Source organism: Homarus americanus, unplaced genomic scaffold, assembly GCF_018991925.1.
Source record: "Homarus americanus isolate GMGI-L3 unplaced genomic scaffold, GMGI_Hamer_2.0 scaffold14730, whole genome shotgun sequence".
NCBI classification, from domain to species: Eukaryota; Metazoa; Arthropoda; class Malacostraca; order Decapoda; family Nephropidae; genus Homarus; species Homarus americanus.
The window spans coordinates 235,001-259,188 of NW_024741462.1; the positions used below are offsets into that span (position 1 = coordinate 235,001).

At 43.9% G+C, this 24,188-nt stretch overlaps 1 protein-coding gene across 9 annotated transcripts in view; it reads left to right on the forward strand.

Moving 5' to 3' along the window:
- The window catches only part of LOC121875913 (matrix metalloproteinase-2-like), a 106,687-nt gene that overhangs the window by 61,415 nt on the left and 21,084 nt on the right, over positions 1-24,188 (forward strand). Inside the window, exons 1-2 of one of the 9 annotated variants that reach the window (XM_042380664.1) lie at positions 16,554-16,617; positions 20,629-20,793. The exons of 3 other annotated variants lie outside the window; for them this stretch is intronic. Coding sequence is in view for 1 of the 6 variants with exons in the window: in XM_042380669.1 (XP_042236603.1) it covers positions 16,616-16,617 (2 nt within the window). In the remaining 5 variants the exon portion in view is untranslated. 5 more of the 9 variants (XM_042380663.1, XM_042380665.1, XM_042380669.1 and 2 more) reach the window with 5 other exon arrangements.

A 24,188-nucleotide genomic window follows, 5' to 3' on the forward strand; every position in this document is an offset into this window, starting at 1 on the left:
TTCACTGACGTGTGGTTTCCAATTTAGTTTGTTGTCTATGGTGACGCCGAGGAGCTTAGTGGAATCTTCAACCTGGAGTGTGTTGGGACCTAAAGTAATGGGAGGAGACAGGACAGCCAATGTCGGAGGAGAGGTTGATGTGCATAACCATGGTCTTGAAGTATAGTTGATGGTGACATGGTTGTTGGTGTGTGTGTGTGTGTGTGTGTGTGTGTGTGTGTGTGTGTGTGTGTGTGTGTGTGTGTGTGTGTGTGTGTGTGGGTAAAGTGTGTGTGGGTAAAAGTGTGTGTGTGTGTGTGAGAGGTAGAGTATGTGTGTGTGAGAGAGTAGAGTGGCTGTGTGGGGGAATTGGGTGGGAGTGAAGGGGAGACAGGGTGGGAGGAAAGGGAGAGAAGGAGAGACCACTGTTTCCCTCCCCTTGGTGCCTTTTTCTAGCTGAGGGGGAAGGAGGAGGGAGGAGGAGAGAGAGAGGATGACCAGTGCCCTCCCTAACATTCCCTCCTTCCCTCCATCACTCCATTCCTGACCACTGTCCCTCCCATTCCTCTTACACACACACACACACACTCCAGGGTCTCAAATCACGTTTTCTGAAAGTCATATAAGAAGCTTCCCATGTTCTTTGCTATACAAGGTTGTTCATATATCTATCTATCTATCTATCTATCTATCTATCTATCTATCTATCCATCTCCCACTGTTGTTCTCTCTGGTGTTTTTGCCTTCCGCCTTGCACAGGATGGAAGAGTGTGCACAATAAACTAGCCCTCGTGTGTGTTGGGGGTAATCTGAATCTTGTTAAGTTAGGATTAGGTTAGGTTAAGGTTAGGTTAGGTTAGGTTAAGTTAGGTTAAGTTAAAGTTAGGTTAGGATTAGGTTAAGGTTAGGTTAGGTTAGCACTAGCGGTCAGATTACCTTGGGGGTATATTAGGCACAATTAACTAGCTCGAGGTGTGAGAGGGAAGGGAGTGAGAGTGAGAGGGCTGGTGGTGGCACTGAAGGCTGGCACCGGAGGAGTGGGAGGGAGAGAGGGGTGAGTGGGCTCTTTGTTCTACTGTTAATCGAGGTATTGTGCGGTGTCTCAACGTTCCTGCAACCCCCGTCCGTTCCTCTAGCCCCCGTCCGTTCCTCTAGCCCCCGTCCGTTCCTCTAGCCCCTGTCCGTTCCTCTAGCTCCCGTCCGTTTTTCTAACCCCTGGTTCATTCCTCTAGTCCCCGTCCGTTCCTCTAGCCCCCGTCCGTTCCTCTAGCCCCCGTCCGTTCCTCTAGCTCCCCGTCCGTTCCTCTAGTCCCCGTCCGTTCCTCTAGCCCCTGTCCTTTCCTCTAGTCCCCCATCCGTTCCTCTAGCCCCGTCCGTTCCTCTAGCCCCCGTCCGTTCCTCTAACCCCTCGTCCATTCCTCTAACCCCCGTCCTTTCCAGTAGACTAGCATCTGAGCTAAGGACGTCCGTGTTTTCAGATCCAGGGAGAATATGAAACCAGACCACATGACTCACGTACACGCACGCGTACAGCCCGCCAGCATGTCTGATTTATTTATTGACTTACAAATTCAATGAAAATCTCAAATCATTTATGAATAAAATTGCTCACGTGAAGTAGAATTGTGATTACTACTACTACTACTACTTTTTTTTTTTTAACGTGGCCTCCAGCCTCCCCCAATAGCCACACCTTCGCCACCATTTATTTACCTTAATATTAAATATCCTAATACATAAGTAGCTATCCTATCTGTGTTAAATTAGTTGAGCCGCAGATCTATGCGGCATTCAGTGACAGTAGCCTCGTAGTCGATATCTGCAGCAGTTGTCAGAATTGGGGCAGAAGCTCTCGTTCCCCTGAGGCAGAGCAAAGCCGACCGAAGGAGAGAGAAAGACAGTCGACATCTCATCCAGGCTGTAACGAAACTTCTGGGCTGCTGCTTCTGTTCGGAGATCACCTCCGCGAGTCTGGCGTAGAAACATTTGCACTTGGTCCCATCCCACAAGAGGTTGTGAACACTAGAGGAGTGAAGCTGCCTTGGTCAACGTTTTGGATTCTCTCCCCATATGCCCTACTACTACTACTACTACTACTACTACTACTACTACTACTACTATTACTACAGCTAATAATAATAATAATAATAATAATGATAATAATAATAACAACACGGGGACGATAATGACTAATGATGACGCCGCACTGACAAAGAATAAGAAGGGAATAAAAACGAAAACACAGTGGGGGAAAAAACAGACTAATTTCCCCCACTTATTTCCCTCACTCATGTTAGGTTTTTCGGTCATAAAACTACGAGGGGAAAAAAAACCCAGGACCATAAAATATCTTGTGGTTTTAATAGAGTTATGTGGTTTATATGACTCAGGTGTTTAATTAGGTTTTAAATTGATGTTTTTTTCTCATATTTCAATGGTTTATTTTTTTTTGGAGAGGTGTTGATCTGTAATTAAACCTGCATACCTGTGACTGTATATATTGCTGTATTTGCGTGAATGTATTCTTACCTGCAGTTGTATTGTGTTTGTATATATTAGTGTGTACGTCTGTCTCTTTTTGTAACTATACCTGTACTTGTGTCTGTACCTGTACTATCATATACACCTGTAGCTCTGTACCTGTCACCTGTCCTGCTGTCTATGAACTAAGGGTAAATTGACAGCTGGAGTTGAGTTGAGAGTTGTGTTGCTGACCCGTGTGTTGGTCTCCTTGTATTACCACCACAACCACGACACTCCTACCACCATGACAACCACGACAACGACGCTACTACCACCATGAGTACCACGACACTCCTACCACCATGACAACCACGACAAAGACGCTACTACCACGAGTACCACGACACTCCTACCACCATGACAACCACGACAAGACGCTACTACCACCACGAGTACCACGACACTCCTACCACCATGACAACCACGACAACGACGCTACTACCACCACTACGCGTGTACACCGACACTCCTACCACCATGACAACCACGACAACGACGCTACTACCACCACGAGTACCACGACACTCCTACCACCATGACAACCACGACAACGACGCTACTACCACCACGAGTACCACGACACTCCTACCACCATGACAACGACGCTACCACCACGACAACCACATGGCCAACACCACCACGACTACCACACCATCCTACCACCACTACGATAACCACACCACACACCATTCTCTTACCACCATCACTACGACAACCACATCACAGGTGGTGGTGGTAGAGATGGAAGTGGTAGTGGTTGTGGTGATGGCAGAGGTGATGGTAGCGGCGGCGGAGGTGGTGGTGGTGATGATGACGGTGACCTTCCCACACATTGGTACAGAAGGTCAGTCTGGCCCCGCCTGGCACTGATGGGGTCACCCTCACCTTACACTCCACCACCACTACCACCATTTTTACTGTTGATTAATGTTTTGTAATGGTAATAATAGTAAATAACGGTCTATTAACGAATACAGCAGCCATTAGCTCAACATATACAAATGGCTTTAGTGATGTGTGTAATAATAATAATAATAATAATAATAATAATAATAATAATAATAATAAACGGTTTATTAATAGAGTTGCAGCCGGTGGCTGAAAATATACAGACTTATATTTGATTTAGACATAATGATATAATATGCATTGAATACATTTACAGGGCTGTACAGTACATAAATCAGGAGTTGTTTTTATTTTAACAATGGATGGGATGGTGTTGTTCTTATATCTATCGGTGCGGGCTCTTATGGGCTGAATTTTGTTGTAGTGGCGGACTGAGCGAGTTGGGTGGGGGGCTGCCGGTGGCAGGAGGTGGCGATGACGAGGGTGGTGCATTAGTTGGCTGCCAAACCCTTCCACTGCTTGGTGGTGGAGGTCACTGAGGGATGGCATTTCCAGGGTGGAGAGAGCGTTGATGTAGCCGGAGTATTCTGCGCCGAGCATGATTCTGCAGGCCCTTTTCTGTGCCTTCTCTAGCCGACGTTGTTGGGTGGAGTTGAGAGAAGACGACCAGGCTGGGGAGAATAAAGGCGTTGTAGATAGTCCTCAGCTCTGGCGTGGGTGTCCCAAGTGACCTAAGTCGTCGTGCATGTAGAGACGGTACGAGGCTGCCTTGACTGCGTTATTTACATGGGCCTTCCAGTCCAGTTTGTTGTCTATAGTTACACCCAGGAGTTTGGCAGATTGCACCAGCTGGAGAGGATGGGCACCCACTGTGTGTGTGTGTGTGTGTGTTTCACCTCAGTGTCACATGGACGTGTGGTAGTGTCATTCGGGCGGGGCGGTGTCTTGTCACGCTAAAGGAAAGACTCATGTCATGCTAAGGAACGGACTCATGTCATGCTAAAGGAAAGGAGGACCGTGTCATGTCAAGTCACGTGGCGGGGGGTGCGAAGTCTTAACAGAGTCCCTTGGGTGGTCATAATCCCAGAGACGCGTGGCACTCCTTAGCGTCCTGCTCTCCCGGCTATATCCTCGTAGTCCAGCCACCCAGCACACACACGCCACGCACCAAAGACAAGATGAGTCGACCGTTCCTTTCACCTCCGGCTGTAATCCTGCCGGGGGACGTGCTTCTGGCGAGGCTAAACATCTCCCCCCGTGACACTCGGAATTCTTTTTTGGGGGGGGGGAGACTTGGAGGGTATCGGTGGCTTGACGAGCTGCTAGAAACGACTTGTGGTGGTGTAATCTGATGGTCTTTTAAGGCCCTCACGATGTTGTGCTGTAGGCCACAACTTATACCTCATCTCCCTAGCGTTCTGTCTCTCCAGTTCCTTCCCTTCCTTGCTTTCTCTCCTTCCTTCCTTCCTTCCCTTGTTTTCTCTCCATCTTACTCGTAATAGGCAAACTGTACTCCAGGATTTGTCAATAAATTTGTTAAACTAACTAAGCTTCCCTCTGCTTTTTCTCCCCTTACCTGCTTTCCTTCCTTGCTTTCTGCCCCTTTCCCTCCATCCCTCCCTCCCTCCCCCCCTTGCTCTCTCCCTCCTTCCCTCCCTCCCTTGCTTTCTCTCCCTCTTACTTGTTTCTCTCCCTTCCTGCCTCCCTCTCCGCTCCTCAAGTGTAGACAAGTTTAGAAACAGTGTCTCGATATATAAAACTTTCTTGTCTGTCAACTCATCTAGCACCTCTCCTCTGTACCCTGTGTGTGTGTGTGTGTAGGAGTGTGTTACTAGGTGTGGTGGTATCAGGGTGTGCCACTAGAGTGTGTTAGTAAAGGTGTGTTGTATATTGCCCCGCCCTCACATTCCATCATCCTCCCCTCAGAAACTCTTCCCCATTCCCCTCAAAACACCTTAATTTATGTGTTTATAAAGGTGCAATGATAGCGGTTAATGGTGCAGGTGGTAGTGGTGGGAATGGTGGTAGTGTTGGTGATGTTGGTAGTGTTGGTGATGGTGGTAGTGTTGGTGATGGTGGTAGTGTTGGTGATGGTAGTAGTGCAGGTTCTATACAGCATTGCTCATTGTTTTATTCACCAGTATGTCACCCCTTGTGTGTGTGTGTGTGTGTGTGTTCAGTATAATCACATGTGGGGTTAATTGGTATGCCCAGTTATGCCCAGTTATGACTAGCTTCTTATGGACAATACCCCACCCCCCAAGCGTGAGTGAGTCAGTACATGTGTGAGTGAGTGAGTGAGTGAGTGAGAGGAACGAGTCTTGTGTTATTCAATATTGTGTAAGACTAACATCCTACCCCTACCTCCTTCCTACTTCACTCCTATCTCTCCCTACCTCACTCACACCTCCACTAGTGTACCTCGCGACCTCTTTCTCCCCCACACACCAAACCTCAGACTCTTACCTCCCTCCTACTCTCCTCCCTCAATGCCTCGTGCCGGTCCTGTGATAGAGTCGTCCACCACCAGCATCTTCTCCCAGCCTCCTTGCCCCGCCCTTTTCGTCTTCCTCCTCCTCCTCCTTCTTCTTCTTCTTCCCCCCTCCTCCTCCTCCTCTTCCTCCTACTCTTCCTCCTCCTCTTCCTCCTTCTTCTTCTTTCCTCCTCCTCCTCCTTCTTTCCTCCTCCTCCTCCTTCATTTTCACCTCTACCTCCTGGTCTTCCTTCTCCTCTACCTCACCATCCCTCCTCCTCCTACTACTCCACCTTCTCCTGCTCCTCCTTCATCACTAACTCCACCTCTATCTACTCCACCACTTCCATCAACCACCCTCCTCCAACTCCACCTCTTGCTGCTCCTCCTCCACCACCACCTCCTCCTCCAACCCCATCATCCCTCCTCATCCCTCCTCCCCACCCCTCCTCCTCCTCCTACCTCCCCCACCCCCCCTCACATATCACCCTCATCCAACCCTGCGGGGGTATATAAAGTGCGAGATGCCCCCTCGTCCTCATTCCAGCCGAGGACCTGCTCGAGGCAACACCTACATCGTCGTCAACCTTCTCCTCCTCGTGTTGTGGTTTACCTGTCTCGTGACCCCCACCAGGAGATGAAGCCTCCCGCCCCTCCCCCAACAGCCAAGATCTCCAGGGAAAACACGGGAGGAGCCACCTGACGAAGGGACGGAAGAACAAGAAGAAACAGTTTGTTATTATCGTCGACGAAAACCTACAAGGTGTATATAGCCAGTGGAGTGTTTTTGTTTGTGTGGTGGTGATGGTGGTAGTGGTGGTGATGGGAGGGAAGGTTGAAGTGGTAGTCCGCCTCGAGTCTTTTCTCAGTCAAGTATCACCTCCTTGACTAGGTTCCTCCCGGGGTGGTGGTGGTGGTGGTGGTGGTGCAGGATGGGTAGGATGGGGGAAGTGGGGGACTTCAGGTGATTGTGCCATGATCTGATAGGCACCCCTAGACTAGGCAGGGTGGTGGTGACAGGAAGAGGAGGAGGGAGTGAAGAACCTGGATTCTAAATGGTTCGTGTTAAATCTCCCTCCCTCCTCCTTCACCTCACCCCCCTTTCACCTCTCCCCTTCCTCCTCCTACCCCTTCTTTTTAACTTGGAAATTAATTCACTTTCTTATTGACCATTATCCACTCCAGTCACGACACACACACACACACACACACACACACACACACACACACAAATGACAATGTCTAGGAATTCCTGTCTTTTATTATACCTGACTCTCTCCTGCACCTGAGAGATAAAAACACAGATCAATTAACAGGTGATGTATAGAGTATCTGCTACCAATCCTTGTCTATCCACCATTCATCACCATTGTCCACTTATCACCATCACCAAGTACTGTATACCCACCATCACCACATATCACCCACCACCACTCATCACTTTTACTACCACGTATCACCATCATCACCCATACTCATCTCATCTCTCATTTTCCACGTTATCTGTCCACGTAACTTGGTCTTGTGTCTGAGTGTAAATTCATGACTTAAAATTATATCTGACCCGAAATGACGTCAAAACTACACTGAGACTCTACTTAGTACCCCTTGTTTACTTAGGAGTGTAAATTAAGAGACGATTTTTTTTAAGGACTTTAGTTTTTTAGGGAATTTCGGTTTTAACGGAATTTCTTTTATTTTTTTTTTTATATTTTTTTTACGAAATTTCGGTTTTTACGGAATTTCGTTTTTTTAAGGAAGTTCGTATTTTTTAAAGACTTTCATTATATTGCAGATATGAAAGTATCATTAATTTTGTGATAGAATTTTAGGGTAATTACCAACGTTGTGTTTAAATGAGTTAGCTAGTTTCTTAAGGCATGAGGTTAAGGGGGAATATTAACTCTTTTTTTGTTTAAGTTTTCCTGAGAATCTGACCTTGGCGTCGTAACTTTAGTGAATAAATTGGTTATATACGTTCTTACATCATTGGTTAGAGAGGCAATTGGAACTTAGGAATATCTTTGAATCCTATAACTCCGTCGTGTCGTGTTGGGTCGTGTCGTGTCGTTCACTATAATGGCATTTTACTGTGATATTTTAGGATTTTTTTTAGGTAATAATAACTAGAATTGTGTGTGTGTGTGTGTGTGTGTGTGTGTGTGTGTGTGTGTGTGTGTGTGTGTGTGTGTGTTACTGTGTTTTTCTGTTAGTAATTGGAGGTAAGTTAGTTTTTTTATTAATCGTATTACCTACACTCTCCCCTCTCCCCACTCTCCCTTCTCCCCACTCTCCCCTCTTTCCCCTCTCCACACTCTCCCCACCCCCACTCTCCCTTCTCCCCACTCTCCCCTCTTTCCCCTCTCCACACTCTCCCCACCCCCTCTCCCTTCTCCCCACCTCCCCTCCCCACTCTCCTCCCCACTCCCTCCACACTCTCCCCAATTTCACACCCCTCTCTCTCCATCCCTACACACCCCTCTCCCCCCCACCCTCCCCCTCCCCCACTCTCCACACTCTCCCCCACCCCCACACACACCCCTCTTCCCCATCCCCACACACCCCCTTCTCCCACCTCCTCCCCACTCTCCACACCCCCTCCCCCACCCCCACACACCCCTCTCCCCATCCTCACACACTCTTCTTTCCCACTCCTCCCCACTCTCCACACTCCCCACCCTTACATACCCCTCTCTCCCCATCCCTACACACCCCCTTCTCCCCCACTACTGCGACAACTCCTCCCTCGTGTACATTTTTCAGTAGTTATCCCTTGAATAGGTCAGTTTTCTTTGTTGTCGAAGGTAGAGGTAAGGTCTGTCTTTTGGACGAGATAGATAGATAGATAAAATACATACATACATACATACATACATACATACATACATACATACATACATAGGTAAATAGGTTAGATAAATATTATAAAGATAAGTAGATAAATAGGGTTAAAAGTGTATCGGAATATTCACTAAAGTAACGTACGTGTGTGTGTGTGTGTGTGTGTGTGTGTGTGTGTGTGTGTGTGTGTGTGAGGAGTACTTTACAGTCACACGTGAATCTTGGTCGTTGGCGTTGTGTACTGTAGGTGCTGTGGCTGTCCCCTTTACCCCCTCCCCCTCGTGGTTATTGGTGAGGGGGAGGAGACGTGGCAGTGTGGAGGAAGGAAGGAGATAAGTTGAATTTTTCTTTTGGATTACGGCGAAGGTCTCTATCTATCTATCTATCTATCTTTCTATCTATCTATCTATCTATCTATCTATCTGTCTATCTATCTGTCTATCTATCTATCTATCTATCTATCTATCTGTCTATCTATCTGTCTATCTATCTATCTATCTGTCTATCTATCTATCTATCTGTCTGTCTGTCTGTCTATCTATCTATCTATCTATCTATCTATCTGTCTGTCTATCTATCTTATCTATCTATCTGTCTATCTATCTATCTATCTGTATGTCTGTCTGTCTGTCTGTCTATCTATCTATCTATCTATCTGTTTGGCGATTTAATTGTGAGGTCACGTCAGGTCAGGTCAGGTCAGGTTAGGGTGCAGAAATGGGTGTTGGTGGGTGGGTGGGAGTGGGTAGGTAAGGTGGGTTATTCATGACCAAAAGATGGGCGGCGGCCTCGGGCAGAGGTGGGCTGGGTGGGCAGGGTGGGCAGGTCTTGGGTGTCGGGACAACAGCTGTTCACTACACTGGCCGTTACTCCTCGGGTTACGCCACTGTTATCGGGTGTCACCTGTTGCCACCCTGCCACCACTCTGCCATCATTACGCTCTTAGTTTGCCACCATCACCCTGCCACAGTAAACTATTACCACCACTTTTCCAACAATAACTGTAACCACAACTACCACAACCACTGACTGACACACACACACACAGACAAGACCGGCAAACAGACACATACACACGGACAGGTACAGCAAACACACACACACACAGGTAGACAGGTATACAGTAGTTCCGGGAGACTCTCATTAAGGTGTTAACTAGCCATCAATAAGCTTACCCCTCCACCCTACGTCTCTTCCTTCCTTTGTCTGGTAAATGGTGCCTTACCTACACCCCACTAATCTCTAATACTCCCTGATACTCCCTAACACTCCCTAATACTCCCTAATACTCCCAGATACTTCCCTCATACTTCCCTCTTTATCTCGAACAATTCATCCTTCTGTATTCGTGTTCTCAGAATTCCGGAAATCTCCCTCGCATTCCTGTAATACCCAACTTATCAATTCTTACTAAAAAAAATATATATAGATACCAAATTCTACCACCACCACCGGCACTATTCTACTACAATGGCGACGTGAATACTGTGGATAGATAATTTTGCTTTTGTTGGAGCAATTTGAGAATTTGTTTTAACCCCGCACGCCATCATGTTTACAAAGCCACATATTTTTTTTTTAGGCTCGTGGTGTCTGTGTACATGGGATTATGCCTAATTGACGCTCGCTTACTGATGATGTTACTGTTCTGTAATCGTCAAGTTTTTAATTATGTTTATTCTTTGCTTAAACTATAAGTTCTTAATATATTTTTAAAGTCTATATAAAAAAAATCATTAAACGTTAAATTAATATTCTATCTAAAATTCAATCTTGCATTCGACTCTAAGATTACTTTCTCCATTAACCACAAACTACAGTTTACACGAACTTCCAGTAAACTTTCAAATGTATATTTTCTGTATACGAGTATAGATCAACAGTAAACTGAAACTGTGGTAGACTAATTGTTTATAGTTTACCTAAATGGTTTATTTTGGTAACCCTTGTACAATAACGGAAGACAATCCTCTCTCCCTCCATCACCTCCTTTCATCACTCCCTTCACCGCCTCCCTCGACCACCTCCCTCCACTTGTGTACATTATACCAGCGCTCAAGTGTTGGCTTGTTGAGATCCCGGTCCAGCTGCGCACTTATTGAAGTAGTAAGTAAGCAAGCGCACTTGTTTAGAAGAGGTCGTCAGGTCTTATTTGCGCATTCCTCAGGGTTATTTCTAGAGGTCATAGAGTACTTAACACATTATCTAGATGCTCTAAACTAGTTGTTATTGTATAGAGGTCGTACCCTAGTTCCAGACACGACACTACTAGAGGCTGACGTGAGTATCCAGGTCGTAGCCTAGTCAGATAGCCTCCTTACCGCCTGCACGAACGAGGTCTTACCCTAGTGTGGTAATGTTTTATTATAATAAGTATTTTTTCTACTTGTTGGGACTGCTTGGCTAGTTATATATTATTTTTGTGTTAATTACAGTATTTTTTATCATTCTAAACTCGAGTTGAGTCATATTTACGTTAAAAAATTATTATTCGTGTTTGTATATGTTAAAAACCTCGACTTGGTTTCATGTAAGTTCAACGAGTATTTAATCCAATTTAGTTTATATTTATCGTTAGTATTGTATTATTAATAGAGGCCACAAGACTACAACTACATCTAAGAGTGAATGTGTATCCAATCCCCAATCCCCTTCCTTGTCTTTAAAAGGTAATCCTCGCGTTGCCTATTTGGTTCCCAGTATCAACAATTTGGCCGTGTAACTTCTCGACCAAACACTGACTTTCACGCCTCTCATATTTAGGGGGTCCAGGATGTGTTGCTGACGTGTGTGTGTGTGTGTGTGTGTGTGTTGCTGACGTGTGTGTGTGTTGCTGACGTGTGTGTGTGTGTGTGTGTGTGAGGCGTGAGGTCGACCTGTGAAACCGATTATTATTATTATTATTATTATTATTATTATTATTATTATTATTATTATTATTATTATTATTATTATTATTATTATTATTATTGTGTTCTGGAGACAAAACAGCGTCTCTCGCGTGAATGCAAGCCGAGGAAGATATATGAATGGTCTTGTTGAGCTGCCGGGACCTAATTTGGCATTGTTCGTCATTAGTGTTTTAGCTTTGCGCGCCATCTAGGGTAGCGGTGGCGGGATGGCGGGAACGGTACCTGCTTTACACATATGGAGAGAGTTAGAAGGTCTACACACACACACACACACACACACACACATGGATGGATAAATTACCTGGTTCTGTTTTAGTCAAGGTTGTTTTTTTCCTACCATGATTATGACGGGTTGAGCTTGCTTTAGGCAGTGTTTATTTACAGTATATGGTAAAGTCGCCATTTTGATAATACTACATGTACAGATATATAGTATTTGTCATGCTTGTACAATAGAAAGATAAGAGACTTAGATATAGCTGAATATAGACTGACATAAATACATACAATTACTGTTATCCTTGGCTGTCTCACCCAACCATCACTCCTTCATCTCTACTCCCTCCCAACACCTTGCTTGAATCGACTTACAGTTAACCATTGTTTATATACCTGCTGCCCTGTCTGTGTATACAATGAACCAAGGTGAACTTAATGACGATTTTAATCAATATCTGTCTATCTAGCTGCTTGTATGTATGTGTGTCAGGTTCACAGTTAAGTCATACGCTCCTCCGTCACTCAGTCACACGGTGGGTACACTCACTCACACACACACACACACGTAGAGGAAAGCCTTGTGGTTTGTGATGAGTTAACGAGGTTATTTTTTAGTGCTTGGTGTCTTATGTATAATAATAATAATAATAATGAAAAATAGGATAACTTACAAAAATATTAGTAAATGATAGGAAGAACTTAATGTTGGTAATTATAAGAATATTTATTTCAGTGCAGAATGATACTTGATAATATTTAACATTCCCGTGTATATTTTAGTTTACCTTCACTCATCAATGTTTGCCTCACCCCCTACCCCCTCCTCCTCCTCCCCCTACCCCCTCCTCCTCCTCCTCCTACCCCCCTCCTCGCCTCTCCCCACCACCACACACACTATGCTTGTTTTAATTTCACTGCATTTATTTTTTTATGATTTATCTTGATGTCATTATTTTTTTCGTTTTTTTTTTATTTAATTGTAATTTCTTCTATACTTCTGACGTCACTTGGTGATTTTTTTTCACTGGTTTGAATTTTTAGTTATTTTATTTATTACTAATGAAGGTGGCAGTAACCGCGAGTATTATCATTTTACAACATGTTACAGGAACTGGTGTGTGGTAAAGCCAGCTGTTTTATTACTCTTTTGAAAATATCTATTACTGAGTATTTCACCATCATCGTCGTCATCGCTATCATCATCATCATCATCACCGTGGAAACTTTTATTACAAAAATACATTGTTGGGACATATTTAGCGTAAAAGTTAATGATGACAATTTACTCCGATGGAAACTTAAACTTTTATCTTATTTCTTGAACTATGCTTAACTAAATCGACTAACTGGACCATTATTACTGTATCTGAACTACTTATGAACACAGTGAACAAATTTGAACTTGTAAGACAATATTACGCAATGAATTATCAGTATTTTTCTTGGTGTAGCAAAAATCCGGGTGGTGATTGGTCAAGTATACTGGTCAATGAGAGCGCCGCAAGGTTTAAACTTAGCGGGAGGTGCTACATTTATTATCTCAGCTTAACATTTTTCAGTATAGAATTTAAAAACCCGTAATAGTGAATTTTAAAAAGAAAAAGTAGGATAATTGTGTGTTCAGTATAAAGCTCGCTAAAACTTCCCGGCTTACAAACACCATGGTTGATGATTGGTGGAGTGGGGCCAGCCAATGGGAGCGCTGCTAGGTGTAAACATCGGGCGGGAGATGCAATAAATATTTACAATGGCGCGCTCGAACAGAAGACAGACAGAGCGGGTGATCTCGACCAGTTTGCCCCCGAACAGTCTAAAATAGCTTCGGGGAAAATGTTTCACCTCCTAGAATCAACAGTTTAGGCCTACATAGTGTGGCGTCACGAGGGGAGGTAACTGTAGAAGCGGGTTGTGGCCAAGGAGACCGACTAAACCAGCTTTGACTCCTAAATCGTCTGGGATAAATGTTGAATTGGATAGTGACTGTATAATAGGAACTGGAGGTGACTGTAGATGATGATGTTGTAACAGTAGGAGCCGCCAAGACAGTCTGGGTTAGGTTATGTTGATAAGATGGACGTTCCACCAAGCTCACTACCTCCACATCTCCCCTCCCATCCCCTCTCCCTCCCCTCACTTGCCTGCCCACAACCACCACCTCCTCCCTGTCCCAACGTCTTCACCACCCTCTTCCATATTCTCTTCCCTTTCCACCACCACCTCTCACATAACCAGTCACTCTCTACCATCAACCAACCCCTCCCTCTACATCCCCCTCCTTGCCTCCCCTCCCCCACAAACCTCTTCCCCTCTAACACCCTAACCCCCCCCCCTCCCCCCAGTCCTCTCCATAATTTAGTTTTTCCTCTCGATGTGTAAGTTTTTGTAGGTGGTGGTGGTAGGTGGTAGGTGGGTGGAGCACTAACCAGTGTACGTGGTGGAGTGTGTTCCTTCCTTGATAATGTACAATGGGTGGCAGTGTTTGGTTGGTGGAGGGGGGTGGGAGGGGAGTTAGGGGGTGGGTAGATGGAGGGATAAAATGTGCTAAGAGAGGAAGAGGGGGGGAGGAGAGGTGAGATATAACAGAGAGAGAGAGAGATAACAGAGAGAGAGAGAGAAAGAGAGAAAGAGGACGACTTCTCAAGCACCAAATTACTAATCACACATTATTTTTTTTTTACTCTTCATTAAATTGGGGTCAGAATCCTTTGTAAACTATAGAGGGAGTTATGTTTCAGGAATCTCTCTCTCGCTATGGTGCCTACATTTTGGAGGTAACAGAAGGTGTGTGGGTGGAGGCAGCAAGATTGAGTGGTAAAAAGAACTGGGTGGAGGGTGTTTGGAGAATCTATGAGGGTGTAGAGGTGGTGGCTTGGTCAGCCACGAGGCTCTCGGTGCTGGTCAACTATGGCACCCCAGCCCAACCTCTAGCACCCAGCCTAGCTACTAGCCCCGGTTTATCTACTAGCCCCCAGCCTGACCACTAGCCCACGGCACTATTGACACCGATGCCCACGAGGTCGTTGGTGATTGTGGATGTGGGTATCCTATAGCCAGCCCTCAGGCCTCAGCCCTCAGCTTATAGACCCGTCTCCCTCAGTGAGCGGACTACTAAACCATCCCGTCATAAAAGGACAACGGCCGGTGTGAACTTTGAGGGCTGGAGGGGCGGAGGAAAGGCCCTCACATCCCGCGGGACCCCCTGGCATTCCTACCCAACCACGCCCCTCCCTCTCTCCGTTCTCCCTCCCTCGCTTGGCACCCCCCCCCTCCCTTTCCTGGCACCTCTCCTCCCTTAGACCTCACCGTTCTCTCCCTTGATTATCACCCCTCCCCCTTGGACCCCCCCTTCCCCCTCATATGGCACCTCCCTCCTCTACCCTACAGGCACTTCTTTCCTCCCACCATCACCCTCACCCAACAGGATCCCCTCCCTCCCTCCCTCACATTCCCCGTCACTCTTCCCCTCCCCCTAATTTCTTCCCTCAATTCTTTACCCTCCCTAACCCTTCCACATCCTCCTTTCCCTCTCTGACCTTCTCCCTCATTTTTTGTACCCTCCCTCACCCTCACACACCCTCCCTTTCTGTTTTTTATGGTGTTGATTATACGGTTTGTTTATTTACACGACTGCATATGAGTTCCCTGGGGGTGATGCAGGGCCGTGTGCTTCATCCCTCTTCTTTCCCTAATGCTAACCTAACCTAACCTAACCAAGGGACGAAATAGACTGTAAATAGAGGTACTGTATTCGTATTTTATCCGTCAATTCGTGGTTCTTTCTTTTTACACTTGAATGTTATATTTTTTACATTCAACATTCGGGTCTAATGATTCGGTGTGTCTGTCTGCACGAACATTTATATCTACTAAACTTATTATAGATATGTGAGGGAGTGTAGTATGACTGGTATATATTATTTATTATTTAGTTGTTTATGTGTAGTTGTAGTAGTCTTATGTGGGTTAAATATTGAAGTTTAATGAGATGGGTGGTGCGAGTGAGAGGTGGATGTTGTGGGTAGGTGAGTGGGTGGTGTGAGTGAGAGGTGGGTGATGTGGGTGAGATATAGATGGCGTGGGTGGTGTGGGTAGGTGAGTGGGTGATGTGGGTGAGATATAGATGGTGTGGGTGGTGTGGGTAGACAAGTGAATATGAAGGTAGCCAGCGACGACCAGACCTGCTCTTGTTAATCAGCTGGGCATGGGCGCCATTTAGCTCCATACTGCTACACATAACACTTATTTTCACCTACACCAATATCCTTCCCTCCATCTCTTCGCCTGAGGTAACACAGCACAATTCTCAGAGTTCTCTCACTAGACGCGCGAACAATCTCCATCACATCTACTTGTTCAATTGTTAAAACTGTTGTATTCGTTTATGCGACGCGAAAACTAGAACTCGCAAATATTGGTGGCGCCACACTTGCCCGAGGCTGATGTTACCAGCTGAGAGTGATAACCCCACAAAACTCTTTCTCTCTCTCTCTCTCTCTTTACGATTCTTTATCAGTCTCTCGTTGTCCCGTCGTTCATTATGGTAGATCTTAAGTGTAATGATATATCGACACGTACTGGCAGTGCAAGAGAACAGAGTGGGGGCTCTCGCGGGACACTTAAGTTGGTAAAATAGTTGGGTGATATGACGCGGTGGTACCATAGGGGTGGAGGCGGCGTCTAGTTGACAGGCAGTGAGGCGGTGGTGGAGAGCTGGAGTCTGGCGAGGGTTGCGCTGGGCGACGGTGGGTGGCCCTCCACGCTCTCTCCTCACTCACGCCCTCTCCTACCCCTTACCATAACCTTCGCATCGCTTCATGTCATGTATTAATCGTTGTTTTTTTTTAAGTTGGTTCACTCGATTACCAGTGGCGACGTTTTAGTACAGCTGTGAAGTGTAGCGATGGGCGTTTTATCGAGTGTGTCTTATGAGTGAGTGACTTTGTTATCGGCGTGACAGTGCTGGGGGTAAGGGACAGTTTTACCATTCTGATGGATTGGCTAAAGTGGTGTGGAGGGTCTTATATGGTAAGCCCGTGCTGCCTGGCGCCTGCAGTCTCCTACCCTCCTCCCCACAACCACCAACCAGCCCCCAACCTCAAACTTCTCGTAACTTTTTTTTCCGTATTTAGTGAATATTTTGCAATATTTTGCATATATAGTTATTTTGTGACGTTTTTTAGTTGTTATTTTTGGATTTATGATTTTGTAAGTCTTGTGATTGTTTTTATAGTTGTGATTTTTTATAATTTGATTTTTTTATAATTTTGAATATGATATGTAATTTTTTGTCTAACCCATAGGTAATATGAAGTAACTTCGCCAAACAAAGATCTGAACACAACCTGATCAGTAGTCCGTGTAAGATATTCATAAAATCATCCTAATCTTCGTAATAATAAGCTGTATGACCACTAGGCCTGAGTGAGCGACACATTTTTGTATTGTAACTATTTTTATTGAATATATTAATACAGAATGTGGTGTATATACCAAGTAAGTGGACTCATTAATTTAGTGCATCTTCGTGAACTTTTGTGAAGAATGCAGTTTGTAGGTTACATTTTGTGGGCTTTTTTTTAACAAACAAATTTTTTGCAGTTAACCAAATTTCGTCAATCTTGAATATTTTTTATTGGTTACTTAACCATTTTTTATTTCAATTTATATATTTGTTGTAAGTAATCATTTTACTCACAGGTTCTAAATGAGATTTTATTTAATGTGACGTGCCGTGTCGTAAGGCTGGAACAAAAGAGTTTAAGACAATTGTGAATAGCATCCAATCAAAGTTATGTTTCTGAAAGTATTATTTTGCAGTTTTGACGTGACGGGATCTAATGCATTGGGAAAAAAAATTGATGACTATTGTGTTTACTTACTGAATACGTGGTTAAGACTTAAGGTGTCGGAGTGCAGTAATAATATTATAACCGCTACATGAATCGCCAAAAATATATAGTTTCTCCCCAGATTGACTCGGTTGTTGAGGTGAGTTTGTGAGATGCACTAAGTGAAGCTGGTAAAGTGGGAGGTGCACAAAGTGAAGCTGGTAAAGATAGTGTGAGACGCACTACGTGAGGCAGCCACCAGTTTCCCCGCCAATAAGCTGCTCGTCATTGTGTAACCACTTTTGTCATGGCGTCTGCTTCATGTCCTTTCGTCATGCATGTGACGTCACGCGCCATCGCTCACGTCTCTCATGGTCGTAACTCCATAACATCAGCACCTATTTCCTGACATCGTGTCTTTGCTGGTAGTTTTCTTATCGTCAGTGTGGACATTATCATAGAATATGTTTCACGGGTTTAGGACAACGAAATGAGATGATACTGTTTAATGAAAGTAATTTAACGGTAATGTAATTGCATTCGTTGCATTATTTGTGTCTCCTTTAGTGGTTACTCAGCCATTTACTGGAGACGCCGTGAGAAATGTTTTAAGTGATGTCATTATTAAATTAATTCTTACCAAGACGAAAAGTACAGTTGAATTTCATACTTGTTTTACCATTATTTACCCGCACTATATACAGGGTATTGAACCAATGTAAACCCGTATAGCGATGTTACTGAATAGTGTGAATATCAGTAAATCCGGTGTGACGCTTCCCGGATACTCGTACGTCTAGGAGTTCGGTAATCTTGTTGTGTCGCTGCTTTCGTCTTCCTGTGCATTTTTGTATCCGTCAGAAATATTACGTTTATGGATAGCGGTAATAATTTATTTTCACTTGGAAAAATTCCATATATATGTATGTGTGTGTGTGGCTGGAACTTTCTGTTGATTCCTTTGTTAATGTTATGAGAAAATAGAAAACTTCTGGTGAATATTATGACTAACTGATGCAAGAAATATTTTGCTTTGCTTTTTTTATATTTATGTTAAGAATCTCATAATATCACACTATTCTTTACCGTGTTCGCTGGAGGGTTTACTTCCAGGCAAAATTAGCATAAACGCATCACAAACAACAATAAGGTTTTATATATATTTCCACTTGCCGGTAAAATTAAAACATCACAGTAGACGTGGCATAGAATATAGTTATATTTTAAAAGGGGGGGGGGGGGAATACGGTACTATTATTCTAAGATGTGTGATTTGAAGTATCAAGGGACTTCGTAAATACCCCGTAGCGTGCGTGAGGATAGCGGGTAGGGGTGGTAGCGAACACCGGGACACTGGACTCCAGGATGCGGGTGGACTTAATTTTCTAAAATACCAGCCTTTTGTCTCCATTTTCATCCTGGCCAACCATTCATTGCCGGAATGAACATTTCGTTATTCAATTGTCTAGTTTTCAGCACTAGAAAGTTGATATTTGTACGTGGTTTTATATTTAATGACCTAGTTATTTTTTTACTTATTTTTATTTCTTTAATTTCGCGTATTTGCTGTGTGGGATAGAGTAATTGTTTTATATATTTCTTATCAAAATATTCTAGTTTAATCATAATATGCTCAGTGAGTGTGATAATAAGTGGGAGAGGCGGATGCACTCGTCAACCCCGCACTACAAAAACCTTCTTGGGTTGTCCGTGTGCGGTTTACTGGCGTCATTTGTTCAGGTACGATGTTTCTGGTTCATAGAGCAGTCTGCCAGCCAGTCACACTTGTGATTTTGCTCGAAATTAGATACTGGTGAATATAATTTTTCATGGTGAGGGAACGGTACTGGTTTTAGCTGGGCTAACTCCACAGTCAAGGAATTTTAATTTTTAGAATTAATTTTTTTTTGAGTACTGAAGTGAAGGAGTTATTTTTATAGTTTTGTGATTTTTCCTGGTATTTTTATGTGAATATTTTTTTTACATCTAATACGTTTTTAGCATTTATTAATTATGGTGATACTGTACTATACAGATGCCAGTTGACATTGTTTTAATTTTGTATATATGTATATATTTTTTTCATAACATAGGCCACAAGTTGTGTGTATTGAGATGAATTTTGTTTGGTCACATACCGGTAATACTCACAAATTTCCAAACGTCTACCGTGTAACAATTACGTGACTCAAAACAAGCGCATACTCGTCCTGTGGTACTGTACTGTATCTTGCCAGCCCGCCTCTCCCACCGTCCACACTAGTTTTTGTGACCAGGACTCCCTGATGCGAGACCTTTCCAGTGAGATATAGTTCTATGTATGAGTAATTTGTGAGATTACCTTGAAGAGATATACACACGTTCATACATAATTGTGAGTGAAGGTTAGGTTGGAAGGAAGGGTTTAGTGTATTGTAAAATTTTCCATGAATATTGATGTTCTTGTTTATTAGTTCTGTGTTATTTTATATATGGGATTAGAATATGAAGGCTAATGCAAATTTTTCGTGTTAAATCGATTTTAATAAACACTATAATGATTCCAGCGAATAAGTAGAATTCTCTCTCATTGTTTGAATTCCGTACCCTTGATGTTTCTATCAATATTTTAACACAGTTCTGACATTTTTTTCGTTCTATCCATCATCACTTCACAACATGACTACCCCACGAGAGTAATGGACTGCCAATAGCCGAGTTTGATTTTTTATGAACCGTCACGCGCCGCCAGGAACAAGGGCTCAGTTTACATTGTCAGCGTGTAACTTTTAGATTATTCTCCATATTGTGTTTCAGCTGTACCTCACTCAAACCGATCATGTGTTTTATTTTTATTAACAAATGGGTTTAAGTTTATATGCTTGTGAGTTCTTTACGTATGTCTTGGTTTATTCTTTTCCATTCGGTTTTTTATGTTTGTTGAACACTACTAATCTTAAGTGGTTTTATTTTTCGCTGGCATTTTTAGTTCTACTGTCTTGTTATATCCTCCACAAACACATAGAACAACATCGCACCCACAGCTTGCATGGTGAGAGAGGAACCCAACACTGGGATGCCGTGACGTCAGGATGTAAACATTCCATGGCAGCACAACACATCCTCACTCGGCCAGCCGTGACCTCGTTATACCAAGTAGGACGCCCCCGCCTTCAACGCCTCCGCCGGGGTAAAGAACATTCATTTTCTGAAGGATACTTGATATTGCCATTATAGTAGATTTTTGTTTACTTCCTTCCCTGCCTCTCTCTCACCCTCGCCCTCATATATCCATCACTCAAATTCTTTTCACTCCTCACTTCATGGCAGGTGAGAGAATGTCAGGTGTCAGGTACGAGAACCTGTCATCACCTCTCGGTAACTGTTAACAAACAACCTCAACAGTCAGTAACTGTTAGTGCGAACTGATGTGGAAATTCTCAATATTTATACAGTAGAGCGCAGGTACCGGGTTAGTTAGTGTCAACAATTATCGTCTGCTTCCCCTCTGTGTAGTTGAGAGTATACAGTAGTTACAAGTTGTCAATATTATGACCAGTGATCCTTATGACTGTGACTTACAACCAATTGTTCTCTTTTCTCGACGCTGAATTTGTTCCTTGAAGTAAATTTGAAAGCTTCGATACTCAGTAAAATTACCATACAAGTTCACATTGGTTCAGAGCAAGTAGGTCAGAATAGGTATTGAGACAGTAAAGTCGATTTAACGACAAATAACCCAAGAAACCTGTTAAAAATATATTAATTGAGTGTTTTAATACAGATTATCCATCAAAACAATACACTGACGTCATCAAATTGATACTTAACATGTTATTGTTTCTAGATAAAGAAAACTGACTAATTTTAACTGGAAAAAATTAACACCACTAAAAACATTTGTTATTCATATTTAAGTATTTATTCAGCAGGCATGGGTGTAACTATCACTCGAGTGGTTGACACATTACTTAGTTAACACATCCCGTCATATCTCTCTTGATGTGTTAACCTTTCTCTGTGTTCCTGTGCTTGAATCTGACATTTGTGACTCCCTCCGGCATCAGCCCGCCTGTAGTAGTGTTGGTAGGACGGTGAGCTTACAGGATGGTTCTGTAGGATTTCTAGATTGTAGGATGATGGTGACAGTAGATGCCACCTACTAACATGTGGTGGTGTGGTATGTGTGGTGGTGTTAGCTGTGGTTGAGGCACTGTAGGGTTTACCTCAGTGCCATCAAGGTCGTAACACCACTTGTTACCACCAGAGTGTTACAAGTGTTCGCTGGGAGTGAACAACATCGTACTTAACCTAACCTAACTTAAAGCAAAACCTTACCTAACCTAATCTTACCTAACCTAACCTAGTGTAACCTAACCTAAAGCAAATCCTTATTTAACCTAACCTAACCTAAATCCTTACTTAAACCTAGTCTCACCTTAACGTGATCTTCGAGAATATTTGTGCTGGATATTTATTGGATATTGTGGGGGGGGTTTTGTTTCTCTGTCCATGTCTGTAAGAGAGAGTAATGAAGGAAAGTTAGTGGGTGTTCTCAGCGCTGCGTGAGTCCGGGTCAGGCTGGTAGAGACGCCAATATGTTGTGGGTTGAGACTGAAAAGAAAATTAGGCATCTAAATATAACCAACCACCAGCAGCACCACCATCACACTCTTCATCAATCTCCCCCCACCACACCGGATGTGACGTCACAGAGCTGCTGGTCTTCTCCCCACCACCCTCCCCCCCCCTCCTCCCCACTTTGACCCACACCGCCGCCGCTCTCGTTGGCGCTATGCTCCCGGGTATTGCCAGAAAAGCGCGGGAAATTGTTTTTTTGGCGCGCACTCTACTTGCTTCCTCCACTCCTTAGTTTTATGGTTATATTCTGCACCTGAGTAAGCTGAACGCGCCAAATTTCTCCGGGACTACTTTTGGAGGAGTTGTTTTAAGTGGATAAGTAGGTTGGATACTATCACTTTAGGCAAATATCTTTCCCTCACCCTCCCTGCACGTAACGTCGAGGCGCCTGGTGCAGTGTGAGCAGTCCTTGTGTTCCGATACCACCGCCTTGATAAATGTAAACATGGAAGGATTTTGCGTCTTATTCAGTTCCTTTTGCACTGTGGCTTATTTTGTATATTATGTTTTGGTATTAAGGAGCTTTGTCCTGTGTATCATTTGAATGACTTAAAATGAAGATAAATGTAAACTTGAAAGATTTCGTGGTCTGTTTTACTCTGCTTCCGATAGTTTGTTACTCAGTTCCTCATTTTGTGTTTGCGTCAGTAAATATTTTTGTCGTGTGTATCCCTTGTGTTAATGTGAAAACGAACATAAAGAGAAGTGATGTAACCTTCTCCCGCCATTTTTGCCACAAGCGAGGATGCCCGCGCGATAGTGGCCGAGGGCATCATGGCTGCCACACTCACACACTACCCGGATTTTCAAAGATTTTTTTTGCGTTTAATGCTTCCCCTAACCGGATGTGTGAGGATGCATCTCACTGATTCACTTAATCCTCAACCTAATAACGACTGCTAAATTATCGGCGTATCACTGACTCGTTGCCTTCTCGCGCCTTCCATTTAAAATAATTTTTAAAGTTAAAATCTGTGGACGGGTCTTCAACAGCTAAGGCTAAAACTGCCCCTTCAAGCACTCGCTTTGTTTACATTTTAACTAAGGTCTCAATACAGTACTGTAACCCATAGTTCTTAGTGGATTTATGAACAGGCGTAATGGAAGTTAAATTTGTTTTTACGTTTTGATTACGCTTATCTTCTCTCCTCACTTGTCAATTTACTAACCAGTGAAGAACTTTTGGTATTTAAGGGTGAGAAGGTGAAGGAATAAGGGTGTGAATTAGGTTGAAAGAGCCAGAGGTAAGTAGGGTGAAAATAATTAAGAGTGAGATTTAGGTAAGTAGTTTAGGGTAAAGAACGCAGGTACAGTTAGTAAAATAAGTGTTGCAAGAATGAGTTAGGGTGAGGATCGCGTGTCACTTCTGGACAGTTGGGTCACTCACTCAACTTGGATGTGATGTGCTGCCCTTCCATCACAACCTCCTTGAGTGAGTGACCTCCCTGCCCCCTACACACACACACACACACACCACTCCAGCTCTTGGCCGCCCACCCTGTCCTGCCACGCCGTCCAGCCTATACTGCCGTTGCACCTGAAGATCAGTAGTCTGCCTGTCAGCACACAGGAAGCTCAGCCTGCCAGGAATCTGCCACCGTCACTACACCTGGATATCAAGTCTGTCGATCACCATACCATACATGCCAGCCATGCCTCCTGTCTTTAGAATGTGTCTGTAAGTTTGTGGCTGAGAGAGAGAGAGAGATTTAAAGTAGAGAAGAGGATAAAGAGAGAGCTGGCGAGGGGATGGGAGGGAGAGAAGGGTAGAAAGAGGACGGAATGAGGAGCTAACTAAGGGAAGATGGTGAGAGGGAGGAGAGGAGGATGAGGATGGAGGTCGACTGCCATTCTGTCTGGTAAAGAACTGGACTGGTGATGACTCACTCTCTCTCTCTCACGAAATGACAAGAATTAAAATAAATAGGGATATATAGAAAGAAG